The 23,721-nt window shown below is 33.5% G+C and overlaps 3 protein-coding genes across 3 annotated transcripts; 2 read left to right on the forward strand and 1 right to left on the reverse strand.

The window, feature by feature from the left end:
* Positions 1 to 337: 337 nt before the first annotated feature.
* On the forward strand, positions 338 to 9,020 carry LOC129897641 (receptor-like cytosolic serine/threonine-protein kinase RBK1). Its single transcript, XM_055973047.1, has 8 exons — positions 338 to 632; positions 1,014 to 1,559; positions 5,489 to 5,746; positions 6,435 to 6,589; positions 6,703 to 6,782; positions 6,853 to 6,988; positions 7,191 to 7,340; positions 8,511 to 9,020. Exons 1-8 carry the CDS (start codon positions 626 to 628, stop codon positions 8,667 to 8,669), a joined length of 1,491 nt encoding a protein of 496 aa, XP_055829022.1. The 5' UTR covers positions 338 to 625; the 3' UTR covers positions 8,670 to 9,020.
* A 783-nt stretch (positions 9,021 to 9,803) lies between these two features.
* Positions 9,804 to 10,562, forward strand: LOC129886017 (uncharacterized). The gene has a single exon (XM_055960528.1). The coding sequence runs from the start codon at positions 9,839 to 9,841 to the stop codon at positions 10,475 to 10,477; it is 639 nt and encodes a 212-aa protein (XP_055816503.1). The 5' UTR covers positions 9,804 to 9,838; the 3' UTR covers positions 10,478 to 10,562.
* Positions 10,563 to 16,258: 5,696 nt separating this feature from the next.
* Positions 16,259 to 22,399, reverse strand: LOC129897657 (AP2-like ethylene-responsive transcription factor AIL6). The gene is made up of 8 exons (XM_055973048.1): positions 22,127 to 22,399; positions 20,871 to 21,423; positions 20,688 to 20,770; positions 18,155 to 18,243; positions 17,945 to 18,018; positions 17,809 to 17,859; positions 17,242 to 17,318; positions 16,259 to 17,137 (listed from the first exon to the last, which is right to left on the reverse strand). Exons 1-8 carry the CDS (start codon positions 22,317 to 22,319, stop codon positions 16,671 to 16,673), a joined length of 1,587 nt encoding a protein of 528 aa, XP_055829023.1. The 5' UTR covers positions 22,320 to 22,399; the 3' UTR covers positions 16,259 to 16,670.
* Positions 22,400 to 23,721: the final 1,322 nt, after the last annotated feature.

A 23,721-nucleotide genomic window follows, 5' to 3' on the forward strand; every position in this document is an offset into this window, starting at 1 on the left:
GCTTCCTAATGTTTTTACATGAAAACAATACTATTTTTACTTTTCTTATTGATCAAATCAAAATATATGTGGTAATAACCTTTCAATATTTTTTAATGAAAATTTCAGTGAAAAAACATTAATTTTTTTTTGTAGTGGATTAAATCTGTATACACTCTACGCTTCTTATATTCCACCTATAGAATTATAATAAATATATTATTATCACTAATTATATTGAAACATGAAAAAAAAAAAATTCTTCTTTCCTCCTGACCAAACACACCTTATATTATAATATTTGCATTCTACATATAAATGTAAGTAACCACACACACTAATATTCCAAGCACCACAAAACCGGATTTCTCTCTATTGCCTCTTCTTTAACCTCTTTTTTAAGTTTCTTTCAAAAGAAAAAGAATCACAACTTCTCTAAGATATACCATTTTTCTCCTCTTTCTTCTTCTTCTTTGAGGAAGAAGAATTAATCATGATTGAACCTCAAATGTAAACCTTCATAGAATATATTCTAATTCTTCTAAATTCCTTTTCAATTTCCTTTCATTCAAATCCAAAATTTTAGAAGAAGCTTCTTAGATTCATTTCATTTGTGTTTCACACAAAAAACATCTCCAAATATACCATGGAAGGTTCTTTCCTTTCCCTTTTCCAAAATTTTGAACATTTTTTCATATATAAGCAACAAAATAAATAAATAGAGGTAGATTCAGAATTTAAACGTGATGAAGAATTTATAAGATGTTTTTCCATACTGTGTGCATTCTTGTAACTATTTCTGTACCTTCTAATCGATCTTAAATAACATATATAAATTTCCTCTGCCCTTTTACTAAAAATGGGACGAAATGATCTTTGTTTTTTGTTTCTACATTGAAAAGAGACGTCTTGAGCAAATGAAGAAGCACTTTGATAAACAGACATTCCAAACTTAATATTTATTAAAATTGTAGTAATTTTTCATGTATGTATTTTTTTTCTTCATAATATGATTTTTATTTTATTATTTGTAGGTGAAAGTGTTGTACAAGTACCAAAAAATGGAGGGATAGAAGAAATAAAAAACCAACAAGTAGAAAAGGAACAAGAAGAAGTAGAAATAACAATTTTGGGTCAAAAAAATGGGGAAAAAGATAACGACCAGTTATCACCAAGGGCAGTTTTGGAAATTCACGTATCAGGCGCATCGGATTCCGATAACAGTAGCATCAGCAGCGGCGAAAGGAGCCGGAGCTTCGGTTCATCTCCGTCTCCGGACGGCGAAAAATTTGCGGTTTCCGGTAACTCCGGCGGCGGAGAGGAAACAGGGCAAGGGATGAAATTTAAGAATTTGTTCGATCAGATGAAGAGAAAATCGATTCGGAGGTTATCGGCGATTCCATTATTAGGGGGATATGAAAATTTACTAGCGAAGAAGAATATTAAGAGGAAATTGCTGTCGAGAATTCGAAGTGCTGAAGAAGATACCATTGATTGCCATGATTTTGTTGTTCCGAAGCCTTCATGGAGGAATTTTAGCTTTGATGAACTTGCTCAAGCTACTGATAATTTCACTCCAGGTAAATTTTCTCTTTGGTATTCGATATTCATGCATAATAGATTCTCCACCTCTTCCTCTTCAGTAAGGTCCTTGTGATCGGACTCTTTTTCGATTCATAGAGTTAGCCTCTATTTATTATTTTTATGGAATTAAATTTTGAGTTATTGCCAATTAAAAAAACCGATGACGTTATGAAAGTAAATATTTTTGTATTTATTCTAGTTTGGACTACATGTTGAACATCCTCCGGTAATAGTGGAAATAGTGAAGTGATTGCAACATGTGCGTCGCGGTATGTATAATCTTACTTTCCTGGCGAACCAACTGATCTATTTCCCTTTGCTCTTCTAAGTGCAAATTCCCAACCAGAGGAAGCTAAGAAAATGAAGGTGAATAGGGTTCCACTGGGGGGTTAAACGGGTACTCCCAAAACAATAAGATTTTCTGTTAGATTCCATGTTTTTTTGGAATTGTAGTACAATTGATCAGAACATCGCCTTATTATATTCTGTAATTTTTAAGATAATAAAATAACGAAAAAAGCTTTGGTGTATCAAACTCTATAGCTTATATGATAGGGGGGTATATGCTATATTTCTTAGATTTTAGTTATGAAATTTGTCGTTGCTATTATTACTGGATGTGTTTTAATTTGGTTGGCTATAAAGTTTTAAAAATAAGTAAGACTTTTTGAATTTTTTGTCTTAAATCAAATATGTATATATGTCTAAGAGGTCATGTGAGTTGTGAAAATAATTTCTTACAAAAGTACATATTAAGATTTTATACAATAGATTTTTATGATCTGATTTGAATCCTCAAACTCTATGCATAGAATTATTTTTTTAGTGCATCTATCTTTTTTAAGTAAATAAAAAATGATGAGTGAGACAAACTAATTAAAGCAAAGAAGTAAGATTTAATATTTTTTATAAGTTTTTCTAAGTTTATTTTGCTCCACAAATTTCTCGATTTTATATGGGTTCTTTTTAGAAAAATATTTGCTCAAAAGTATAGGTTTCTTTCTTTCAAAATTTGCTCTGTTCCTCTTGGGATGCTAAAACCATATGGGAGCAACAAAATATGGACCTTTTTCTACTTTTGATGAAAAAAATAAAGAAATTAGTACATTGTTTTATTGCAATATTCTTGTTTTAGTTATTGAAACTAGAAATTGCATATTTATCTTATTTTAGTTAATTTTTTCATATACTCTTTCTTGTTGAAGAAACATAGACAATTTTCTATTTGAAATTTGAAAGAGAATCAAGAATATTTTGGGAAGGAATTTAGTAATGTTGAGTTTAGTCGAAGGTCTATTGAAAATAATTTTTATACTGCAATCTACTTATATTTTATTATTTTCAAATCTCATTTATAAAAATGTATTGTACGATAGAAAATGCAAATTAAATCAAATGAAATTTATTTGCAAGAAATTTAAATTTTTAATTATTGTGGGGTTACTAGAGACCCAAAAAGTCCATTGCTTTTTACACATGAGACAGTTGGATTGGTTTATGGTCATTAATTTCTTGAAAAAGACTACTTTACTACTACACCCAAAATTTTGAACTCATTAAAATCCTTATCCTTCTAATAAACCATAAAATTAACATGTAGTTATAAATATAATGAATTTACCTAGAAGGTTTAGGAGAAGTACAATGAATTGTTTCAAAACCGATTTAAATTACTCCTTTTCATTTATTGAATTAATCCCACTAGATCAATATTTAAACATATAAAATAGAAAAGTATTTTGGCTTATTTGTCATTCTTGAATCGAGGTGTTTTAGAGAGAATCTCTTTAATTCTAAGTTATGAATAAAATTTACATATACTTTGTGAAACTATATTGATTCCTATCTCAAAATTTGTTTCTCCATTTATGTCACATCAAATTTGCAAACAGATGAACCATGTGAAGTTGTGCCTCATTTTATATAGTACTTCATTTTCCTTTTGCGGGGTTTACTTAACATGTCATGTTTTACTTTTTTTTTTTGGAAACCTTGTCAGCTTAGAAGCATGCCCTATTTTCCTCAAGGTTCTATCTTTTTAAAAAAAAAACTTCAAAATACTGTTTTCTTTTTTCGCAAAAGACTATATTCGCATATCGAGATAATTTGTATATCGAATTATTTTTTCTTTTAATAGGAGCCTAGTAGGAGCCTAGACAGGCATGGGACATTTGCAGAGTACTTTTTGTGCATTTTAAGGCCGCATGCTATTGTCTCTGTTAAATAATTAGTTCACATTTATGTTTAGTTTTTTTATGTTGGATTCTTGGGGAATTCAACTACCCCACATTCTCATTCAGTAGTCAAAGAAGAAGTCTGGTACTTGATCTTAGAGACTTTTCTTTGCTCCATGGCAGAAAGTAAAACAAGGTCTGCTCAACATTTTTATTACAAAAGTGAAATTGATAGTGACTTGTGGGATCCACCACTAAAAAGAGTCCTAAACATATAATAAAACATATAATAAGGGAGCGTTTTGACTGCTGAGCGAGAATGTGGTAAAGTTGCTGCCACGTGATCTGGAGGTCATGGATTTAAGCCTTAAAAACAGTCTCTGGTAGAAATCCAAGATAAGACTGCGTACAATAGATTCTTGTGGTCGGACTCTTCCCCGAACCCTGCGCATAGAAAGAGCTTTAGTGCACCGAGTTGCTCTTTTATAATAAGAAAGGGTTTTAACAATAATAATAATAATATACATAGTATAATTCCGTAAGATAGAGTCTGTCAAGGGTAGAATTTACTCTTATCTTATGAAGGAAGAAAAAATGTTTTCAATAGACCCTCGATTCAAGGAGAGAAATTTCTAGACACAAATTTAAATTAATCAGGTCTTAAAACGAATAGAAGAGCTAAAGTGGGAAACCCAAAAAAGGACTAGTGGGAAACCAACTTATTTACACCATCCTCACTTAACAACCAAAAGAAATGCTTAAAAGTCTTTTTTTTATTCATTTTGAAAAACCCCTTGTTATAATTTTTTAAACAAATTCTATTAAAAAAAATTAAAATGTGATATTGGTAATTTTTGTAAGAAAAATGTGAATATGAATTCTTGAACCATGCCTAGGAGATAGTGACAAGTGACAACTAACCATGCAATCCAATTATTTTTTCTATTATTGTCTATGGGCCTTCATGTTTCAATTTGTCCCATCAGAATTGAAATTTCTGCTTTAAGTAAGGCCTAGTTGATGCAGCTGGAGCAGCTGCAGGTGTACTCATCTTGCACATGCCAGCAGCTTCTTGCCTTTCTTTTTCTTATATCTTATTCGGGACAGCTTGTGTGCAGAGAATTACTATTTCATCGAATTTTGTTATCACAAATATTATATAACTCTACCATTAAGGCTTACCTAAATGGAAAAAACAATTACAAGATATTTTTTTGTGCAGAAAGGTAGAAGGGCGGGTCAATTATCTATAAAGTTTCGAGTCGCATGCCCTAGCCCTCCAAAATTTCTTATTTTGAAATTTGAACATTTTTTATTTTCACCACTTCATTGACCGCTATTCTGAATACACCTACAAGGCCATTATCATTGACTCAAGAATAATATAGCAAAAGAACTGTCCAATTGTCCAAGAATCAAGGGCGGTAGAGTGTCGTCATTGGATTCATGTGGAGTTTTTGCCCAAGTATTAAGAAATCCATTAATTATTTGATTGTGAACTTAGTTACTATTGTATATTAATTGACGTTGTTATAAAAATCCACAAATTTCAAATCCTAGAGTTGCCTTTGCCAATGAATCCCACAATTCTACATAAAACATGTTGCTTTCAAGTTAATTTACTACTAAACTCTTATATTATAGATTGCATAATCTGCAAGCTACTTCAAACAAAAAGTGCCCACATAAACTTCCTTTGCAGGTAATTATGCTAATACTCTACTAATTCTATGTCTTGAAAATGTGACTAGATAACTTAATTGGCAAAGGAGGACATGCAGAAGTGTACAAAGGACATTTACAAGATGGTCAAGTTGTGGCAGTCAAGAAAATAACAAAGAAAGAAAAGAATGATGAGGACAGAGTTGGAGACTTCTTGTCTGAGCTAGGAATCATTGCTCATATTAACAACACTAATGCTGCTAAGTTAATTGGTTTCAGTGTTGATAGTGGTTTACACCTTGTTCTTCAGTACTTGCACCATGGCAGCCTCGCTTCCGTACTACACGGTGCTGTATTTCTCTCTCACTCAATCTTGATTTTCTAGTGTAATGCTTATACTTGGACATGTATCATCTAACGAAGAGTTTAACGTTGATAGCATAAAAGAATTTTCACACTATAAAGTCACTTAGAAGATAAGCATAGATAATTCCTCATTATAAGTGGGATTAGTAACCTGAAAAATGCAATAGATAACATACCATAACTAGGGGTGGATCTAGATGTAGACAAGGGGGTTTAATTGAATCCCTTTGTCGAAAACTATACCTGCAAAACCCATAAGGTGGTTGGTTAAATCATGCAATGAGCACAAACCTCGTGATAAGTTGGAGGAAGGTGAGGATGATGTAGTCATCATGCCCCTTATGCCTTGGGACACACACGTGCTACAATGATTGGGACAAAGGTTAACAATCCTGCAAGGGTGCAGGACAAAAATGATTTTTCTTGAATATGTATAAATTGTTGAATCCTCTAGAAATAAGATAAGACTTCTGTGTAGTGGCAAAAGTGGTTCAAAATTTGCTAACAGTCATAGGTCCAAATCGCAGATGTTACATTTTTTTTTTGAATCCCTTTGTTAGAATTCATGTCTCGGTGGTCACTGACTGACTACAACGTGTTTAAATGTACTGAGATGACTTGGGATTTTAATGTAGTTTTGACTGATAAGAGAAGAACTCAGCATTTCAGGTAGAGAAGAGTGCCTTGAATGGAAAATAAGATATAAAGTGGCGGTTGGAGTAGCTGAAGGATTGCGATATCTTCATTGTGATTGCCAAAGGCGCATAATCCATAGAGATATTACAGCCTCAAACATTCTTCTAACAGAAGATTATGAACCTCAGGTTTGAATTCAATCTTGTTTTACTTTAGAAACTTCAGTCTCAACGAATAATTTCATTTCAATTGTTTTTGAGGTTTTTGAACGTTTTTTCTTTTGTTGTTTGTGTTGCTGAAGATATCTGATTTTGGACTTGCAAAGTGGCTGCCAGAAAAATGGGTTCATCATATTGTTTCTCCTATTGAAGGCACTTTCGGGTATGTAAAGTTCAGTTTCAACTGAATTTTAGATGTTTCATTCGTTAAAATATGGAAAATTGGTTCTCAGATATATGGCACCAGAGTACTTTATGCACGGGATTGTTCATGAGAAGACTGATGTTTTTGCCTTTGGGGTTCTGCTATTGGAGCTTATTACTGGTCGTCGTGCAGTTGATTCATCAAGACAGAGTCTTGTAATGTCGGTATGGCCTCAACTGAACCTATTACTTTGGACTTGAACAACATATGCAAAATGAATTTAAAACGTATATGTAAAACAAGATTACCTCATTCTGAACTCACAAATTCTGAATCCTGGACGTGCTTCTGTGTTGGCTGTCGTGTTTTCCATTTTGTTCTGCATTTTTGGATGAAATATTCATATCTGCTGCCATTTTTGCTTAGGCAAAACCAATGCTGGAACAGAACAATGTCAAGGAATTAGCGGACCCTCGATTAGGAGATGCCTATGATGTTGTTGAGATGAAACGAGCTATGTTCACAGCTTCTACATGCATTCACCACTTGCCAAACATGCGTCCTAACATGATACGGGTATGTCTTTATCTTCGCAAACTATTTCGATACTGAGTTTACGAGCATTTCGGTTTTCCAAATTTTGATTTTTAAAACTCAAAACATGTTAATCAAAGGGTTGGTTACAAAAATGAGGTTCCTATTCGCCTCCTCCTCCCCCCTCCATAGTCCATTAGTGGGTAAGGTGGTCAACTTAAAGGATGCTCGCCTCCTCTTCAAATGTGTCCTCGACAATTCTTTGGTCTCCACTTTTGGGAGCAGGGAATGCTTGGTCGCTAGAGTTTTCTTTTTCTTCAACTAATTCAGTTGTGTTAGCCCTCGGACTGATCTAACATTTTGTTATGAGGTAGCTGGACAACGACACCTTGAAACTTAAATTGGGAAGACTTAGCCGGGTAGGGAAAGGCAGGTCTAAAATAGAAAAAAATGCTAAACGAGACGAGGCAGACCGAGTTAAAATTTTGCTTGGTTAAGAGTTGCCTTAACCCACCCCATTTACAACCCTATTGTTAAAGTACAAAGACATTTCAAATGAAACCTAACTTATTGATTACATGAAGATTTGAACATCTTGAATTCTCGTCATAGAGCTAGTGAGCTAGAAAACTTGTCCTTATGCGTAAACTTGAAATGACTACAAATGCTAACGGGGATTTCAAACAAATGAAAAATCTAATCAAACACTTAGTTTGTAGGATCATTAAATTCGTTTCACTAGTTAAAAAGTGTAATCATATACGAAGACGAACTACACTATATAAAGCCACAGTCTGAAATCGTACCTTGTTACAGATTTGTTACAACACTTTTCGGTGAAGAAATCTTCACTAGAATCTTCACATAACCTTTTAGGAATTGGATAAAGAAAAAGCACAAGAAAGCAGAAAAGTTTTTTTTATTATTTTCAAAAGTTAAGGTTGTTTCTCTTTTCAAAGAAAACTTTTATAAACTTTTCAATTAGTTGTGTCTCTTCCTTTCAATTAATAAATAAATATATAACAATTATATACTAGTTATTTATTAATATGGATCCGGGTTGACCCACATGGGTGGCCGGATCCAATTTCCTTCAAAAACCTAACTTGAATTTGATTTCAAATAGCTCGATCGTATTTGGTACACAATGTTATTGAATAGTACAAAATGATCTTTTTGCACGAATGCTAGTAAAATTCTTTGATAATGCAGGCTGTTCAGCTATTGAAAGGCGAGAACTTACCAATAGACATGAAGCAGAAATCTACAGGAGGAAGAGCATTGATGCTGGATGCTTGTGATTTAGAAGATTACAGTAGCACAACTTATCTCAAAGATCTCAATCGTCATATGCAGCTCGTTATGGAGTAACCTTGTGATCTTGATATCATCAATCGTTGTTCTGTATCTGCTGCTCTTAGTTATTCCAACTTGTTCTCTGTTTGTGCATATATCTTGTAAAATCAAGAGTTCAATCCAGTCTTATTCCACTAGCCGTTTTTTCGGGTTCAAAGTTTTCGAGATGCTGTACATCTTAACACTGAGAAGCAGTATCTCAGTTTGTGTCTCAATATTTGGATGTGAAATGTGCTGCGCAGCAATTAGCAGCACAAAATTAATGCAGTAAAAAGCAAGTGCTTGTACTGCATTAAATCATTTATTAACACATGAAAAAAGGATTAAAAAAGCTCTTCATTATAATATTTGGCTGGCTGAAGTGATCCACTCTCATCTACTCGCTCTGTTTTAATTTATTTATCTAGTTTAGATTTAATATGGAGTTTAAGAAAGTAAAAAATAAGTCTTTTGCTCTTATGGTAGAATGTACCAAAATTTATTTTACTTTACTATTTCTCCTCTATTCAAGATTTAAAATAAATCATAGAGGACTTTTTTTCTTTTGATAATTTAGATTCATACTGAAAAAATTGATCACTTCATATTTAAGATGCAATACTTTTACAAATTGATGAGATTCCTCTGTTCTTAAACGCATTTCAAGGGTTTGAACTCTAGATATAAAAAAAATTTGTTAGGGAGCACTTTCTTTTTAGCCAGGATCCTTAAGAATGCGGGTGTCATTCTATCAATTTCGTCCCAATAAAGAGCTTCTTATTGAGTGTTTACATAGATTACAACAAAACTTACTCACGAGGAAGAGCAACTCGGTCTAGCTTCTTACTCTTTCACCTTATAAAGAAGTCGAAATGGTAGTAGGATAATCTCTTTTGACAACTCAATTCTCACGATAATAATTATGTGAAAAGATTAATTGAGAAAAGAAAAAAAAAAAGGGGAAAAACATCTTATTCTCTTCATCGGAATCATTTTCATTTTATTTCGTCAATTTTGACTAAGAATTGTTTATGGGCCTACAATTGTTTCGCCAATTCAAATGGGCCTACAATTGTTTATGGGCCTCCAAAAAATATCTAGAGGACCACCAAAACTCAAAAAAAGAACAATACAATTACCAGTGGCTTTACAGTCCTCCATTGAAAGCTCAAAGCCTAGTCCCTGTTTGGCTTAAACTACAAAAAATGGAGACAGACATACTGATTCAGCTAGTTATCCTCCTTTTCAGTCTCGGAATTTTCTACACCATATACAATTTCCCCAAACAAGCCTTACCCCGACTCCGAACAAAAACCCGATCCACAAACCAAGCCCATTCGCACTTCATCAAAGGAGCTCAATTCCTCTCCCGAGCAAAATCCAATCGGAGCAAAAAATCCACTTCCTTCAACCTCGCTAAACTCGCCGCCGGCGAAGCTGAAAAAGCCTTATCCATCGATCTTAAAGATCCAGCGGCTCATATTCTCAAAGCCTTATCACTCGATCTAATGGGCCATAAACTCGCCGCTTTAAGATCGTTAGATACTGCCTTATCTCCTCCGGCGGTGAAGTCGTTGTCCGGCGGAGAAAGAGCCGATGCACTGCTGAAACGGGCGGAGTTACTGGTGGCGTTGAACCGGAAGAGACGAGTTGATTCGGCTTTAATGGATCTTTTGGAAGCTGTAAAATTGAGTTGTTCGGATCGGGCTAAGGCCTATTGTTTATTGGGCCAGTGTTATGAGATAAAAGGCTTGAAAGTTGAGGCCCATAATGCTTTTGAAGAGGCTTTAAGGATTGAGCCTGATTTGGTTTTGGCCCATGAAGGATTGGGCCGGTTAAGATAGTTAGCCGGCCCAGTTTCTCGTTTCGTAGAGATGAGAGGCTCAATATTGTATATTTTTTGTTTCAAATGAACTCTTTTTTTTTTAGCTTTTTAAAGGAATTTCCATAAGATTGTATGAGACGAGATGGAATACAATTAAGAACTCTCAATATACTCACAACTGTCAAACAACGTATCTCGTGTAATCACATAAATAGGATCCGAAAAGGAAAGCGTATACGCAGATCTTAAACCTACCTTAGAGGTTGGATATATTACTTGTCATAACTAGATAAACTATATTGATATTGTTACAATAACAACAATTACGCCTTTTGAGACAACTTATTCATTACATGTAGTTTTAGTGTATATCGCGCTATTTTAGCATTTTCATTCACCATGATTTTATACTTATGGACCAGTCCATTTGAAAGTCAATACAAAACATGACAAAACTATCTCAAACAAGATTTGTCATTTTATCCTCGATATGTGCACTTGCATCTTCCGTTGAACGTAATCATATTTAACAATGTCTAATATTATAAGATCGTACATCTATCTGAGTATCTGTATATCTATTATGCTTTATCAGTTATCTGAATATGTTGGACTTTAGCAGTCTAACATGAGCCAAAAAGCACAAATTAAAGGGAAAAAGCTCATTTTTGAAAAATAAAGTAAAACTGTCTTGACCAATAGGTAATATTTTATTGTGTCATGCCCCGAGAGGGTATCCTAAATATGGCCGGCACTCAGAAATCGTTACTGGCTCCCGAGTGAACCACTTCACCTGATCACACATCCGTTCATTCATTCAATCAGCGGAAGACTTAAAATAAAGAGGTAATTAAGTGGCCAATTCCAATCAACAATCTAACTCAAGGAAGAAAGGTCATGTGCCAACAAATCGAACTACAATCTATGTCGTTAAATAGTCTGACAAGAAAAATTCAAGAAAATAAAATACTTAATCGATCCATCACTATCTAGTCTATGAAGCCTCTATCACTACTATTTAATCGGTGCCAATGACAGGTTCATGACTACCTCAAATCAGAATGAAAAGACTAAAGTCAACGCAAGAATAACATAAGTGGTATCCTCCGAATGTAGGGGAGGACTCACTAATAAGCTGAGTGTGAACAAATCCTCAGCAGTGCACCTATTGTTGACGTCACTACATGGAATGTAAGAGTATGTAATATGGCAGAATGAAACATATGTCAAGATAGAATAATATCGGTTCAAATATCTCAAGTCAGAAAGATAATAGAGACTCAATCAAGGTGTCATAAGTCTAAAGTAAGAACACAGTTTAGACAGAGACCAATCATATACAATCCAATTCAATCATATACAATTCGATCCAATCCAGTCATATACAATTCGATCCAATCCAGTCATATACAATTCGACCCAATCAAATCCAATCGTATACAATCCGATCCAATCCAATCCAATCGTATATAGTCCAATCACATACCATCCAATCTAATCCAATCATATACAATCCAATCCAATCTTGTACAATCGAATTCAATCAAATCATTTACAATTCGATCCAATCCAATCATATACAATCCACTCAACAATAAAGTCAAATGACTCAACTCAATAGATATGCAAATCAGAATTTAGCAATGTTTTACACATCAACTCAATTATCTACAATTTCAATCAAACCAATCATATCAAGCACAATCCACTCAATTTGGGAGTATCTCTAACCAAAAAAACATCACATATAAATTAGTGATGTACAACAAACAGACGTTCTTGTCACGTCCGTTCAATATTTTGCCAGGGTATGGACCAATCAACCAATAATGGATCCATCAATCAATCAAGTCCTATCATTTTAGGACAATGAAATAGGAAAACATCCGACTTTAACGGTCCAATCCCTTTCTACGTTGCTACGTAGTTCATGAGATTCAAGTATGGACTATACTCATACCCAATTCGATTCTCTACTCCTCCCAAGTAAGTAAAATACTCAAAATACTCATTAGTCTTTTTGGATTTAGTTTCAAATCAACTCATTTAGTCTCATTGGACTCTTTCAAAACTCAATCAATCTGGTCTCATTGGACCTTCTTTCAAAATCAACTCATCTCAATCATCAAACTCTTTTTTTTTAAATTTGATCCAATGTCAACTCAATGAATGCTGTAAATATTAGATGCATTTAAAATAAAATTTTAACCCTCAACTCAATCTCAAAATAGACGTTCTAATGTAAAAATGTTGAACTCATTTATACTCAAAATACTCATGCTCAAAATGATAATTAAGAGATTTCTCAAACTCAAATCATGCTTAAATACTTTCTAAGTCAAACATGAAAATAATCATTCTTTAAACTCAAAATAGTGCATAAATAATTTATTAAAAAACGTTCACAAATCATTTTTAAAACTCCTTCTCAAACAATCATTTATACTCAAAATCCTCATAAGACTCCAATCAAATTGAATTATGCAAATTATATCATGTAGTCACATTAGACTCCAATTCACTTCATCTCAAAACATCACATCAACATTACCTATTCATCAATCATTTTACTAAAAAAAATAAACATCATCATCAACATCTTGCTCCAAAATCCTCATTTAACTCTATGTTCAATTTCATCAAACTCATTAAAATATGCATCATCTCACTTTGAAAATATTATTTACACAAAAACCATAAATCTCAACCTCAAACAAATTATGACAAAAAATAAAATCTCATCTCGGAGTCATGTGAATGAATACATGAATCCATAATCTCAATAAAACTCAACTCAAGAACATCATTAATACATATAAATTTATATACAAACTGAATAAAAATTATAGATAACTCAAGAACTCAACTCATGGAACCTTAAACTCAACTCAACTCAAATCAATGAAGATGTAGGGCACGTGGATGAACTCAATCCAACATTATGAGTAGCCTTACATACCTCGAATGAAGATTATCTCACCAAAAACCAAGGACATGGCTTGAAGATCTTGAATCCTAACTCTTCTTCTTCTTCCTAGTCTCTTCTCTCAAATCTCCTAAGGTGAAGGAGAGGAAAACTCTTTGGATATTATGAGGGAATTGATTTTTTCGTCCCCAAACGGCTAGGGTTAAGCTTTGGGAAAGGTGGGGAAAAGACCAAAGAGCTCCTCCCAAAAACAAGAAAACTGACAGAACATGAACTAAGTTGGAACAGGTCTGCGTCGCGGACTTGTTCCCCCATATTTTAATTTTTGCCGAAATTTCAAGTTGAAGCAAAAACTGGCCAAGTCCGCAACACGGACTTGGAGCGCACCCTTCCAGTTAAGAGAAGCTAACTTTTTACTCCGAACTCTAAAAATTGCAATCATAGTGACGTTGGAAAGAAGACTCAAAGACGTTTGATTTGATAGGCAGAAAGAAAAACAGCAATTGGACCAAAGAATGTGATTGATTGCATTATAAGGGTCATAGTTAGGGGTGTACATGGACCGGGTTGGTTCGGACTTTTTATAAACCAAACCAAACCATTTGTGTCGAGTTATTAAATTTATAAATCAAATCAAATCAATAAAAGTCGGGTTTTTTTATATCAATTTTTCTCGGTTTTTTCTGGTTTTTTGGGGTTTTTCGAGTTTTTCATAGTATCATAAAAAGCACAGAGCAGTGCTTCTTAAAAAGAGTTCTAGTACAAAATATCAACATATAAGATGGAGGCAGAACACTGTTTGAAGTTTAACTTTATAATATAACTTTATAAGATGAGCTTTTTTTGTATATTATTTAGATGGGCTTCTCAAGTCCAAATCTAAATGTAAGAAAGAAAACAAAAATTATAAAAAAATTTAAAATATATATATATAAATTACATTTTAATAAATATTTTTATGTATAACATAATTTAAAAGTAGTATATCTATAATCGAGTCGGTTTGGGTTCGGTTTGACTTTTTTTAGTTAAACCAAACCAATCCTATAATGGTCGTGTTTTTTTTCAAACACCAAACCAAGTCAAACCAAACCACTAGTCGAGTTTTTTTTCCGATTTGGTGCGATTTATCGGTTTGCCCTGTACAGCCCTAGTCATAGTCAATGGAAATAATACAACATGAAGACAGGACGCATTAATATTCACAAACAAAGACGATACTGAAAAGAGAAAGAATTACGTTTCTTTTGAGATAGTCATGGGCCACCCAATTCGTTATATTTTAGGAGATATGGTCGTTTGAAGTTGACCATTCTACGGTCTCATACCAAAACTTAGTCGATAGAAATTCTTTGGGCTTGACTTGGTTTTAGAGATCCCTTATGACCCTAAACCACATCTAATACTATTCAAATACTTAGGAATTGATCCTAACTCATATATACAATTAAAAGTCATTCATTTCAAGTCTATACGCATATGAAGAATGGTTCGAGTCTTGGCGAAAAAATTTGGGGTGTTACATATTGTCTCTATATGTGATCTTTTGCAATATTATATTGTGTTTGTTTCATAACCATAGTGAGAAATGGGCCAAAGCATGGTTTTCAAACTGAAAAAACGTCAAAATTCAAAACCTTATGATGTAACTAGTAATATATTCTAAAAGTCCATCAACTTTTCTTTGTTTGATGGTATATGACTTTTTAGCCTGATGGAGTTGATAGCATCCATCATTTCCATGCAATCTCAATAATATCTCAACTTGTTAGTTATGCAAAATCATCCCATAAAATCATAATTCACTTAATCTGTGCAAATTTAAATTGATAATTGATCTGTTTATTTATTAGCTCAGCCTATTTTAATCCGTCAAAGTTTGAGTTGGTATTTAACCCATACTGATCCGTGAGGAATCTTATCAAATTACTATACATATCTTTTCTTGACTATCTGCCTGTTTCACTTCCATATTTTGGTTAGGGTAAGGTGTACTGCTTGTTCTGCTATGACCTTTTTTAAAAAAATAAATAAAATAAATAAAAATGAAAGGGCCTTCTAGGAAACAGTCACAAAAATTATTTTAAACTTAAAAATAAATATCTAGGAAAGAAGCTATTTAGATAAATTTATTGAAATACTTTCTGTTACATGGTATATATTTCACATGATTTATTTGACAACTCTTTATTTAGTGTTCCTCACTAATTTCTCATTTGATTATGTATATCACAGAAAATATATCGTAATCTTGTTAAAGTAATAAATGATAAAGACATGATATATCTACAACTAATTGAAGTTGAGAATTATTAGGATAAAAGATCTGTAGATAGTTGAGCATAGTTTAATTTTTCTTTTTTCGAATTGTTATTATTATTTTCTTATTAGCTTACTCTTCAATTGTAGTATTACATGTTTTTTCCTTTGTTTCGAATATTATATTATTTGTTGTTGCTTCAACAATTTCTTTTACATTATTTTCATACCTAATTTGATCTGAGGATCACTCAAAAACATAATCTACCTTTACGAGACAAAGGTAAGACTACATAGATACCAAAAGTCTATCAAAAAATAATCTTTTTAACCTTTCACAAGAAAGAAGTAAAATCACGTGACACCAAAAATCTATTAAAAATAATCTCTCCGCCTTTACACGATAGGAGTAAAACTAGATATACTCTACCCTTCTCCCCCCTCCCCCCTCCCCCCGTGAGACTAGACTGAGTACATCATCACACTAAGAATATATTTAAAACAATCTATACGCCTTTACACAATAGAAGTAAAACTACATATCCCACCCCACCGCTGTGAAATTAGACTGAGTATATTATTGACTTACAAAACAAATGAAGTATTAGGAGGAGGAAAAACTGGTTAATTGCAAAATGTAAAGAGCTTTATATCATTTTCTTCTTTTTTTATATGTCAATTCGACCAGCAAAACATCCATATGGTCCTTGGGAGCAACTCAACAAAGCTGAGGAAACTAGAGAAAAAGAAAAATCAAAATTTTTCCACAATGAGTGCTCCCTAAGTACCCTTGTCAACATTGCATCTACTACTTAAAAAAGTCTTGTAATTGAAGCCACTTTACAACATTGAACCTGTCTATACCGGATACCGGATACCGGTTAAACGCTACACTAAAAACGCTATCAGGGGTCAGAAGAGAAAGGGTCAGCACGAAAACAATAGACGATTTAACACATTAGCAAGAGTCGAATTTCGCTAATCAGTAAAAACTAGCTAGCTAGCTATTATATCACTTTGAGGTTGGTCAATAGGATTGGTGAGGCCAGATGAAGAGATCAGCAGCCGAGGGGAGTAACGGCATTGCAGCTGCCATTGTAGTCGTAGCAGCACCAGAAGCATCGGGCACACTTGTGTTGCCGGGGTGGAGGTACTGGAAGAAGTTGTGATGATAGAAAGCAGGGGTGGTTGTATCGAATGGCACACCACAGGGGATAGAAGAGACGGGTGGCATTGCACCGAAATTGATGTTATTGCTACTGCTGCTGTTGTTGCATTGAGTCAACTGCTGGTGATGGTTGTTATTGATCGACAATGATTTCTGCTCCGATTCAAGGGAGAGTTTCAAACGCTTCGCGGTTCCCCCAACAGGGAGGGAGCTTTTCATGATGGCCTCGACATCATATCGATTCATCTCGAAGTTGGTCACTGCATTCACTCCCCTGAACTTTATTGCTGCTATGTCATAAGCTTCCGCTGCTTCCTCCTCAGTAGCTGTTGACAATTTAATAAAAATATCGATTAACATTAAGACACGCTTAATTCCAATACGTTAAAAGTTCCAACTCCAGATTTGATTATTAAGAACATTAATTTACCGAATGTTCCTAGGTAAAGATCCTTGTTTCCAGCAACCCGGCCAATTCTTGCTTGCCAACGACCTTGTTGATGATGCCTGCAATTGTTTCATCAAAAGTTAAGTCACCACCACTAACGAAACGAGGAAATAAAGAATTACCCATCTCACAGAGGCAACATTTTAATCTTGATGCATCCAACTTTTAAGGTTCTCATCCAACCCCTTTGCACTTCAGAAATTACAGGCCCGAGATTCATACTCATTGACATTGGCAAATTTTTCACATGTATCGTGTAGAAAATCATAGTTGAACCGAACCCTTCAAACGTGATCTTACATCATTTAGCACTGTTACTAAGTTTGGTACATGACACTAATATAATAATAATTTAGGAAGGTACTCCCTCCGTTTCGTATTTACTTGGTCTAGGCTGACTTGGCTCAACCTTCACGAAAATTCTTATTATGGGTGTATTTCACTAAACTAACCTTACTTTTTTTATGTAGTTATTTAATACAATGGGTAGTATGGGGAAAAAAGTAACAAGATTCTCTTGAAAATAAAACAGAGTGAAAAAATTGGTACCTTGTCACACCACGGTATATTGAAGCTCCTCGGGAGAAACCACTACTTTTCCTAAAAATATTTGTATGACATAATCCAATGAGAATAATTGATATAAAAAAGACGAAAGCAAATACCATAAGAGATGGGCAAAAACCTTCTTAGAGAGGCAATGAATTCTTGCTTAGTCATGTTTTTCATTTCCTCCAATTCTTTAGTATAATTGGAAACCTGAAAATAAAATCTAACCAAGTTTAGATACTAGTTGTTGTTTTCATGGTCATGTCACTTTCCATGCAATAATTGAAATGCCCATAAACAACAACAGAAAAAATTTAATATGTGATATATAAATAGTATATATTACAGGGAAGTTGGTGGTAGCTGTGGGACCCCAATATTTCAGAGCTGCCAAGTCATATGCTCTTGCTGCTTTTTCTTCTTTGTCATATCCACCTATTCATTTTTCAAAAATTTCCACATATAAATATCTCAACTTTATGCTTAACTTTGAAAAATAAGTATTTATGGGACTTTAAAAAAAAAAAAACTTACCTAAGTATACTGTAGATTGAATAATAGCAAGAAAGCGCAATCCCACCATTCCATGAAGAATAAAAGGAGTTAAACATTTAGATTATGCTGACAAATATTAGTCAAGATTCTAAACATAAAAGTGTTTTAAAGGGAAAAAGGGAAAAAAGAGTATAAACAAAAACAGAAAAGCCAATAGCATGCTTAATTAAGCTTTCACACATTTTGTAGACATCCTTTTTGTAGGTTGGCAAGATAGTGACTTGTGTCTTGCCCAAACCAGGAAATAGTTAAAACATGTTTATACTCGTAGTTGTAATAGTTATTAGGATCATGGACTTGTGAACAATGTTGTTCAGACTCTACAAAAATAATGTCGACCTCATTTCTGATCCTCCCAAAATGCACTTCTTCTCCCGACCCCGACCATTTTTAGGACTCCGAGCAACACAACTTGAGAATTGAAGCTAAGCTTTCAAATCCTCAAGATTTCATTCCGACAACACTCATTGTGTTCTCAAAATGAATGTCACCTTTCTATAATAGGTAAGGATTAAACTTTAAATGATTTATTGCCACACAAAGGTTGAGAAGTGTTTCAGCCTACAAATTTCACAAATTTGCTTTTTTTCTTATACTTAGCATCAAGTCAAACATTGTTACATAAATTGAGATGGACGGAGTATTACTAACTAAGCACTTGGATTCTAACTATTTCAAAGATGTTAAAAGTGCAAAAAGACAAATTCATATTGAAGTTCTATCTAGATATAAACAATATTTTGATATGTCAAATCTATCATTCCTCTTGGTTCAAAAGTTGGCTAATGCATGTACTACACATTAAAGAATTTTGGTGGGGAGTTCATTTAAATTTTTATGTGGGGAGGGGGGGATGAGATGAGATTGGACACACTTTTGGTCAAACTAAATGAGAGCCACTGGCCCATGAAATGAAAGGGGAAAAAAAGCAAAAAAGTAAAAGCAATCTGAGAAAATATTTCAGAGTACCAGAAGCTAGCTCCTGTCTAGACTAGCTGAGGTATGTGTACTCTCAGGGTTGGGGGTGGGGGGGGGGGGAAGGTATAGTCATTTTAGATGCTGTATAACAGGAAAAAAATCTATGGATAAAGAATTAGGAATAACTTCTAGACAAAATCTTGGAAGACTCTAGCTTTACATCATCAGTGTATCTTACCGTAAATTTTCTGAGAGTCAATAGAGACGAAACTTGGTGAATAATTGACTCTAGGTCACTTCTCTACTCTTCTCCACTTAAATGTTAGGCTTTTGCACCCCCACACAGTGGTGAAACCAAGATTTTTCAATAAAGGGATTCCAATACGAAGAAATAAACACGAAAAAGTCAATGAAAATTCAACATCTACTATTAAAAGCAATTTTAACAATGTATAAACAATATAATTTCCAGTCGAACGAGTTCATGAACCCCTCTGCCCTAACTGGCTCCGCCGCTACCCACACATCACATGCTATACCATCATCACTACTAAACTTAAAACCAAAGACGGAATAGCAACAACAACAATAACATACCCAATGAAATCCCACTAGTGGGTCTGGTGAGGGTAAAGTGTAGGCAGACGTTAACACTAGCTCATGCAGGTAAAGAGGCGGTTTTCGAAAGACGGAATAGCAAGTAACCTATTTTTTCTTTCAGCTACTAATCTCATTTTTTATGAATGATTACCTACAAGCAAAAATTCTTGCACTGCATCTTTAAAAAATTGACTTTTCGAGATAAAGATTGTACCTTTGGGCTATGGTGGTGGTATACAAAGAACATTTTAGCAGAACACAACAAAGACCATAACACCAAAAACATGAACAAATTGACGGCCTATCTGGATCAAAAAACACTTGAAAGAATAATTGGAAACAAATGAAAAAAAGAAGCCAGAATACCACTACTACTCCTACTACCATTTCTACAGCCGTACTAATAGTAGTATGTAGAATAGGGAGCAGGAGAGCACAGCACAGAGGAGAAAATTTGCTGCAGTGAAACATACACCAAAAGTACAACAAAACTGCAAACATTTGTATTTCCATCACTCACTCACTCACTCATCCTAAAAGCTTTCATTTATTGAAATCTGAATTCAGTATAACTCCTTTTAATTGCATGCAACTTTCTTTTCACACTCCAGTCTTACAACAAATTTAAAACCACAACATGATCAGTGTAGTCTCAAAAGTTACATCAATATATACACAAATCTTATTTCTATCTTCGAAAATCAAGACGTCCGTTTTCAATAGATCCTCATGTCAAGAAAACAAAGGAACAGTAACTGTAACAAAATAATACCATAAAAAAATTTAAGTTAGTTCTTTTGTACTACCTTGACGCCCTTTTCTTGCTTGACCTTCTCTTCTACAGCTGTTATCCCATAGATGAGCTTCATATCTTCCTGTCCATCTATGTCTACAAAAAAAAAAATCAAGAAAATCAAACCCCACTTATTTTTTCATCTAAATCTACTAAAATATCAAACACCCATATGAAAAAAATTATTTTTTTATACCTTGTTACACCTCTGTAAATAGAAGTTCTTTGACCAAAAGTATCAGAAATTTTCTTACAACTCTGAGAATCAACAACAGCAACAATAGCTTTTTCATTTTCCGAGCACTGATTAGTAGTCATCGTAGCATTAACAGCTAACGACAAAGCTCCACCTCCGCTGCCCGTAGGCAGCAGAGGAGGAGGAGCAACAGAATAACCCAACTCGTTACATGACTCAGTAGTACCAAACTCAGTACCAACTGAGTTATCAACTTCAGAACCCGAATTAGTCGAAAAAGCTTGAAACCCAGTTATATTTTTGAGATCTTGATGATCATTGTAGTTACTATAAGCAGCAGTAGCAGCAGAGCCAGTTGGATTTTCATAGATGTGAGTTAACGAAGACGAATCTTGAGTCAATGAAGACGAGTCACCACCAAGAAAATCTTCAAGCTTTGGTGGAAGGTGTTCAACAAAGTTTTGGAAAATCGAAGAATCGTTATTAATGTTTATTCCTATAACTTCTTTTTCGGCTTCTGAATACATTATTTGAGGTTTTGGATTAGACCAACCTGCAACAATGGTGAGAAAATAAGCAAAAACTTAGTGGCCAAGTTTTGAATTTATTTGCAAAAGAAACAAAATTATGTGCTGAGCTAGAAAATGAAATAAAATAAAAAACAGTCTGTTAAATAAGAGATGATGATGAATGAAAAAAATGTTTTTAGCAGTAACCGAAACATCATACACACTATACACACACGGCTGCATATTCTTTGTCTTTTTCCTCAACAAACCAAAATGAAAACTCTATTCAAAACATCTATTGTCATTTCACACTTTCAAAGTTTCAAAATTTACGAGCTCGACTAATCTAGATTCACATTGTCACGAAATAAACGATATGGGATTTTAGCTTTTTCAACTTAAAATAACTCATTTTTATAGCTGAAATTCGAAAACCATTAAGAGTGATACTAGCTTGACTAATCTAGATTCGCGTAGCCTGAAAAACCAATTAAAGATTAAGATTTAAGCTCTCAAACTTGCAAGAAAAAACTAGATTTTATAACTAAAACTCAAAAACTCTGATTAAAGAATCTATCTTTTTTATGATTTCACCATGCTATCATTAAAAAAAAAAGGGGGGGTTTAATTAACTCTTGAACTTAAAAGAAATTGATTTTATTTTTAAAACCGAAAACTCTGATTAAAGACGAAATCTTTACAATGATTTCACCAAAAGGGGATGAAGAAAAAAAAATGCAAACTTACCATGGGGAAAGAAGTTATCAGCAAAATAGTACTGATGAGAATCAGCAGAAGAAGAACCAAGATCAAATTTCATGTTGGATTGATGATGAAGAATAGAATTATTATTAGACTGATGATGATGAGAAGAAGAAGAGTTCAACATTTCCATAGAAGACAAAGAAAATGATAACCAGTTGTTGTTATCTGGAGCCATTCTAGAAGAAGAACAAACCAAGAAACTTCAAAACTCTTTTTTTTTAAAAGAAAATCTTAAAAACAACCAAAAACCGACTTAAAAGATCAAACTTAATCAACCATTTGAAGAAGAACCCTTTAAAGATTGAGAAAAAGGGTTTTTTAAAATATCAAACACTTTTGATTTTATTTATGGTGGTTGTTGTTGTTGTTTTGACTAGAAGGACCAACGGGGTTCTTGAAAATGGACTAAAAAGCATGCAAAATTTAAAGCAGAAGAGAACAAAGCAAGAACTTAAAAACTAGAAACAGAAAGTGAGTTTAATGAGTAAACGAAGAGAGAAAATTGTACAAGTTAATAAAATGAAGTTTTTTTTTTTTAGTTTTGGAGAGAAGAAGGGAAAGAGAAGAGAAGAGAAGAAGAGCATGTGGTGTAATATAATGGGAGGAAAGAGCGGTTTCAGCTGCCATTCGGCGTAAAATCAGAGGGACACATTTGAAGAAACTATGGGAAAAAAGAAAGAGAAGAAGAGGGGGGGGGGGAGTTGGGTAAAAGTGAAAATTAGAGGGGGCTAGTAAGTTATTTTAATAAAAATAATGGGGGTGGTATTTAAAAATTATAACAAAAATATACTCCGAGAAGGTCCATGTTGAAGGGTTATAAGTTATAACCCTTTCCTAACATTGATAATTTTGTACTGAGGAGACTCGAATTCAAGAGTATTTTGATTAAGGATAAAAAGTAGTTATCACTTTATTATAATTTTTATTGGTAGTTCATAGGATATACTCATATCTTACTTTTATTCTGTGTAATTTCACTTTAGATGGAGTATATTTTACTCATATCTTTATGAGGAAAAAGATTGTTTTGATAAATTCTCGACATAAAGAGGCATAAATCATAAGTGAAAAGTAAAGAGCGTAATTAGTGATTTTTTATAAAATAATGGGGTCTTATTTAAAATTATAATATAACACTAATAATAATAATATATGAAATATCATTTCATGAAATTTAAAGCGTAAAATATACGCAAATGTTACATTTATTTTTATCAGACAAAAGAGATTGTTATAATAGATCCTTGACATAAATGACGCATTATCATAAGTGAAAAAGTAAAGACGCTAGTAAGTAGCCTGGTCAAAATCGAATCGAAACAGATAATTCGAATCAAAAAAAATTATTGATTTATCAGTAATGGGTTATTGATCTAGCGATTTCGATAACAATTTTAATTTTTTTTATTATTGATTTATTAATTCTGAACAGTTTGATATTTTTCTTGATGGGTTAACTGATAACCTGATAGTAAATTAAATAATTATATTTATACCATTTGGTGTATAAAATCCTTGGCTTAAATTTAGTTTCATACTTGTATATTTGGTTGTATCAAATTCTCGATTGTTCTACA

The sequence above is a fragment of the Solanum dulcamara genome, chromosome 1, assembly GCF_947179165.1.
Source record: "Solanum dulcamara chromosome 1, daSolDulc1.2, whole genome shotgun sequence".
NCBI lineage: Eukaryota > Viridiplantae > Streptophyta > Magnoliopsida > Solanales > Solanaceae > Solanum > Solanum dulcamara.

Excerpts from the sequence above, each read along its gene's own strand:
- LOC129897641 (XM_055973047.1), top strand. Across the intron at positions 1,560-5,488 it reads TACTGATAATTTCACTCCAG|ATAACTTAATTGGCAAAGGA; the intron begins GTAAATTTTCTC and ends AAATGTGACTAG. Across the intron at positions 6,590-6,702 it reads CAGAAGATTATGAACCTCAG|ATATCTGATTTTGGACTTGC; the intron begins GTTTGAATTCAA and ends GTGTTGCTGAAG.
- LOC129886017 (XM_055960528.1), top strand. The coding sequence starts at position 9,839 with ATGGAGACAGACATACTGATTCAGCTAGTTATCCTCCTTTTCAGTCTC.
- LOC129897657 (XM_055973048.1), bottom strand. The coding sequence starts at position 22,319 with ATGGCTCCAGATAACAACAACTGGTTATCATTTTCTTTGTCTTCTATG. Across the intron at positions 18,244-20,687 it reads AGCAAGAAAAGGGCGTCAAG|GTGGATATGACAAAGAAGAA; the intron begins GTAGTACAAAAG and ends AAAAATGAATAG. Across the intron at positions 18,019-18,154 it reads CAGCTACCACCAACTTCCCT|GTTTCCAATTATACTAAAGA; the intron begins GTAATATATACT and ends TTTTATTTTCAG.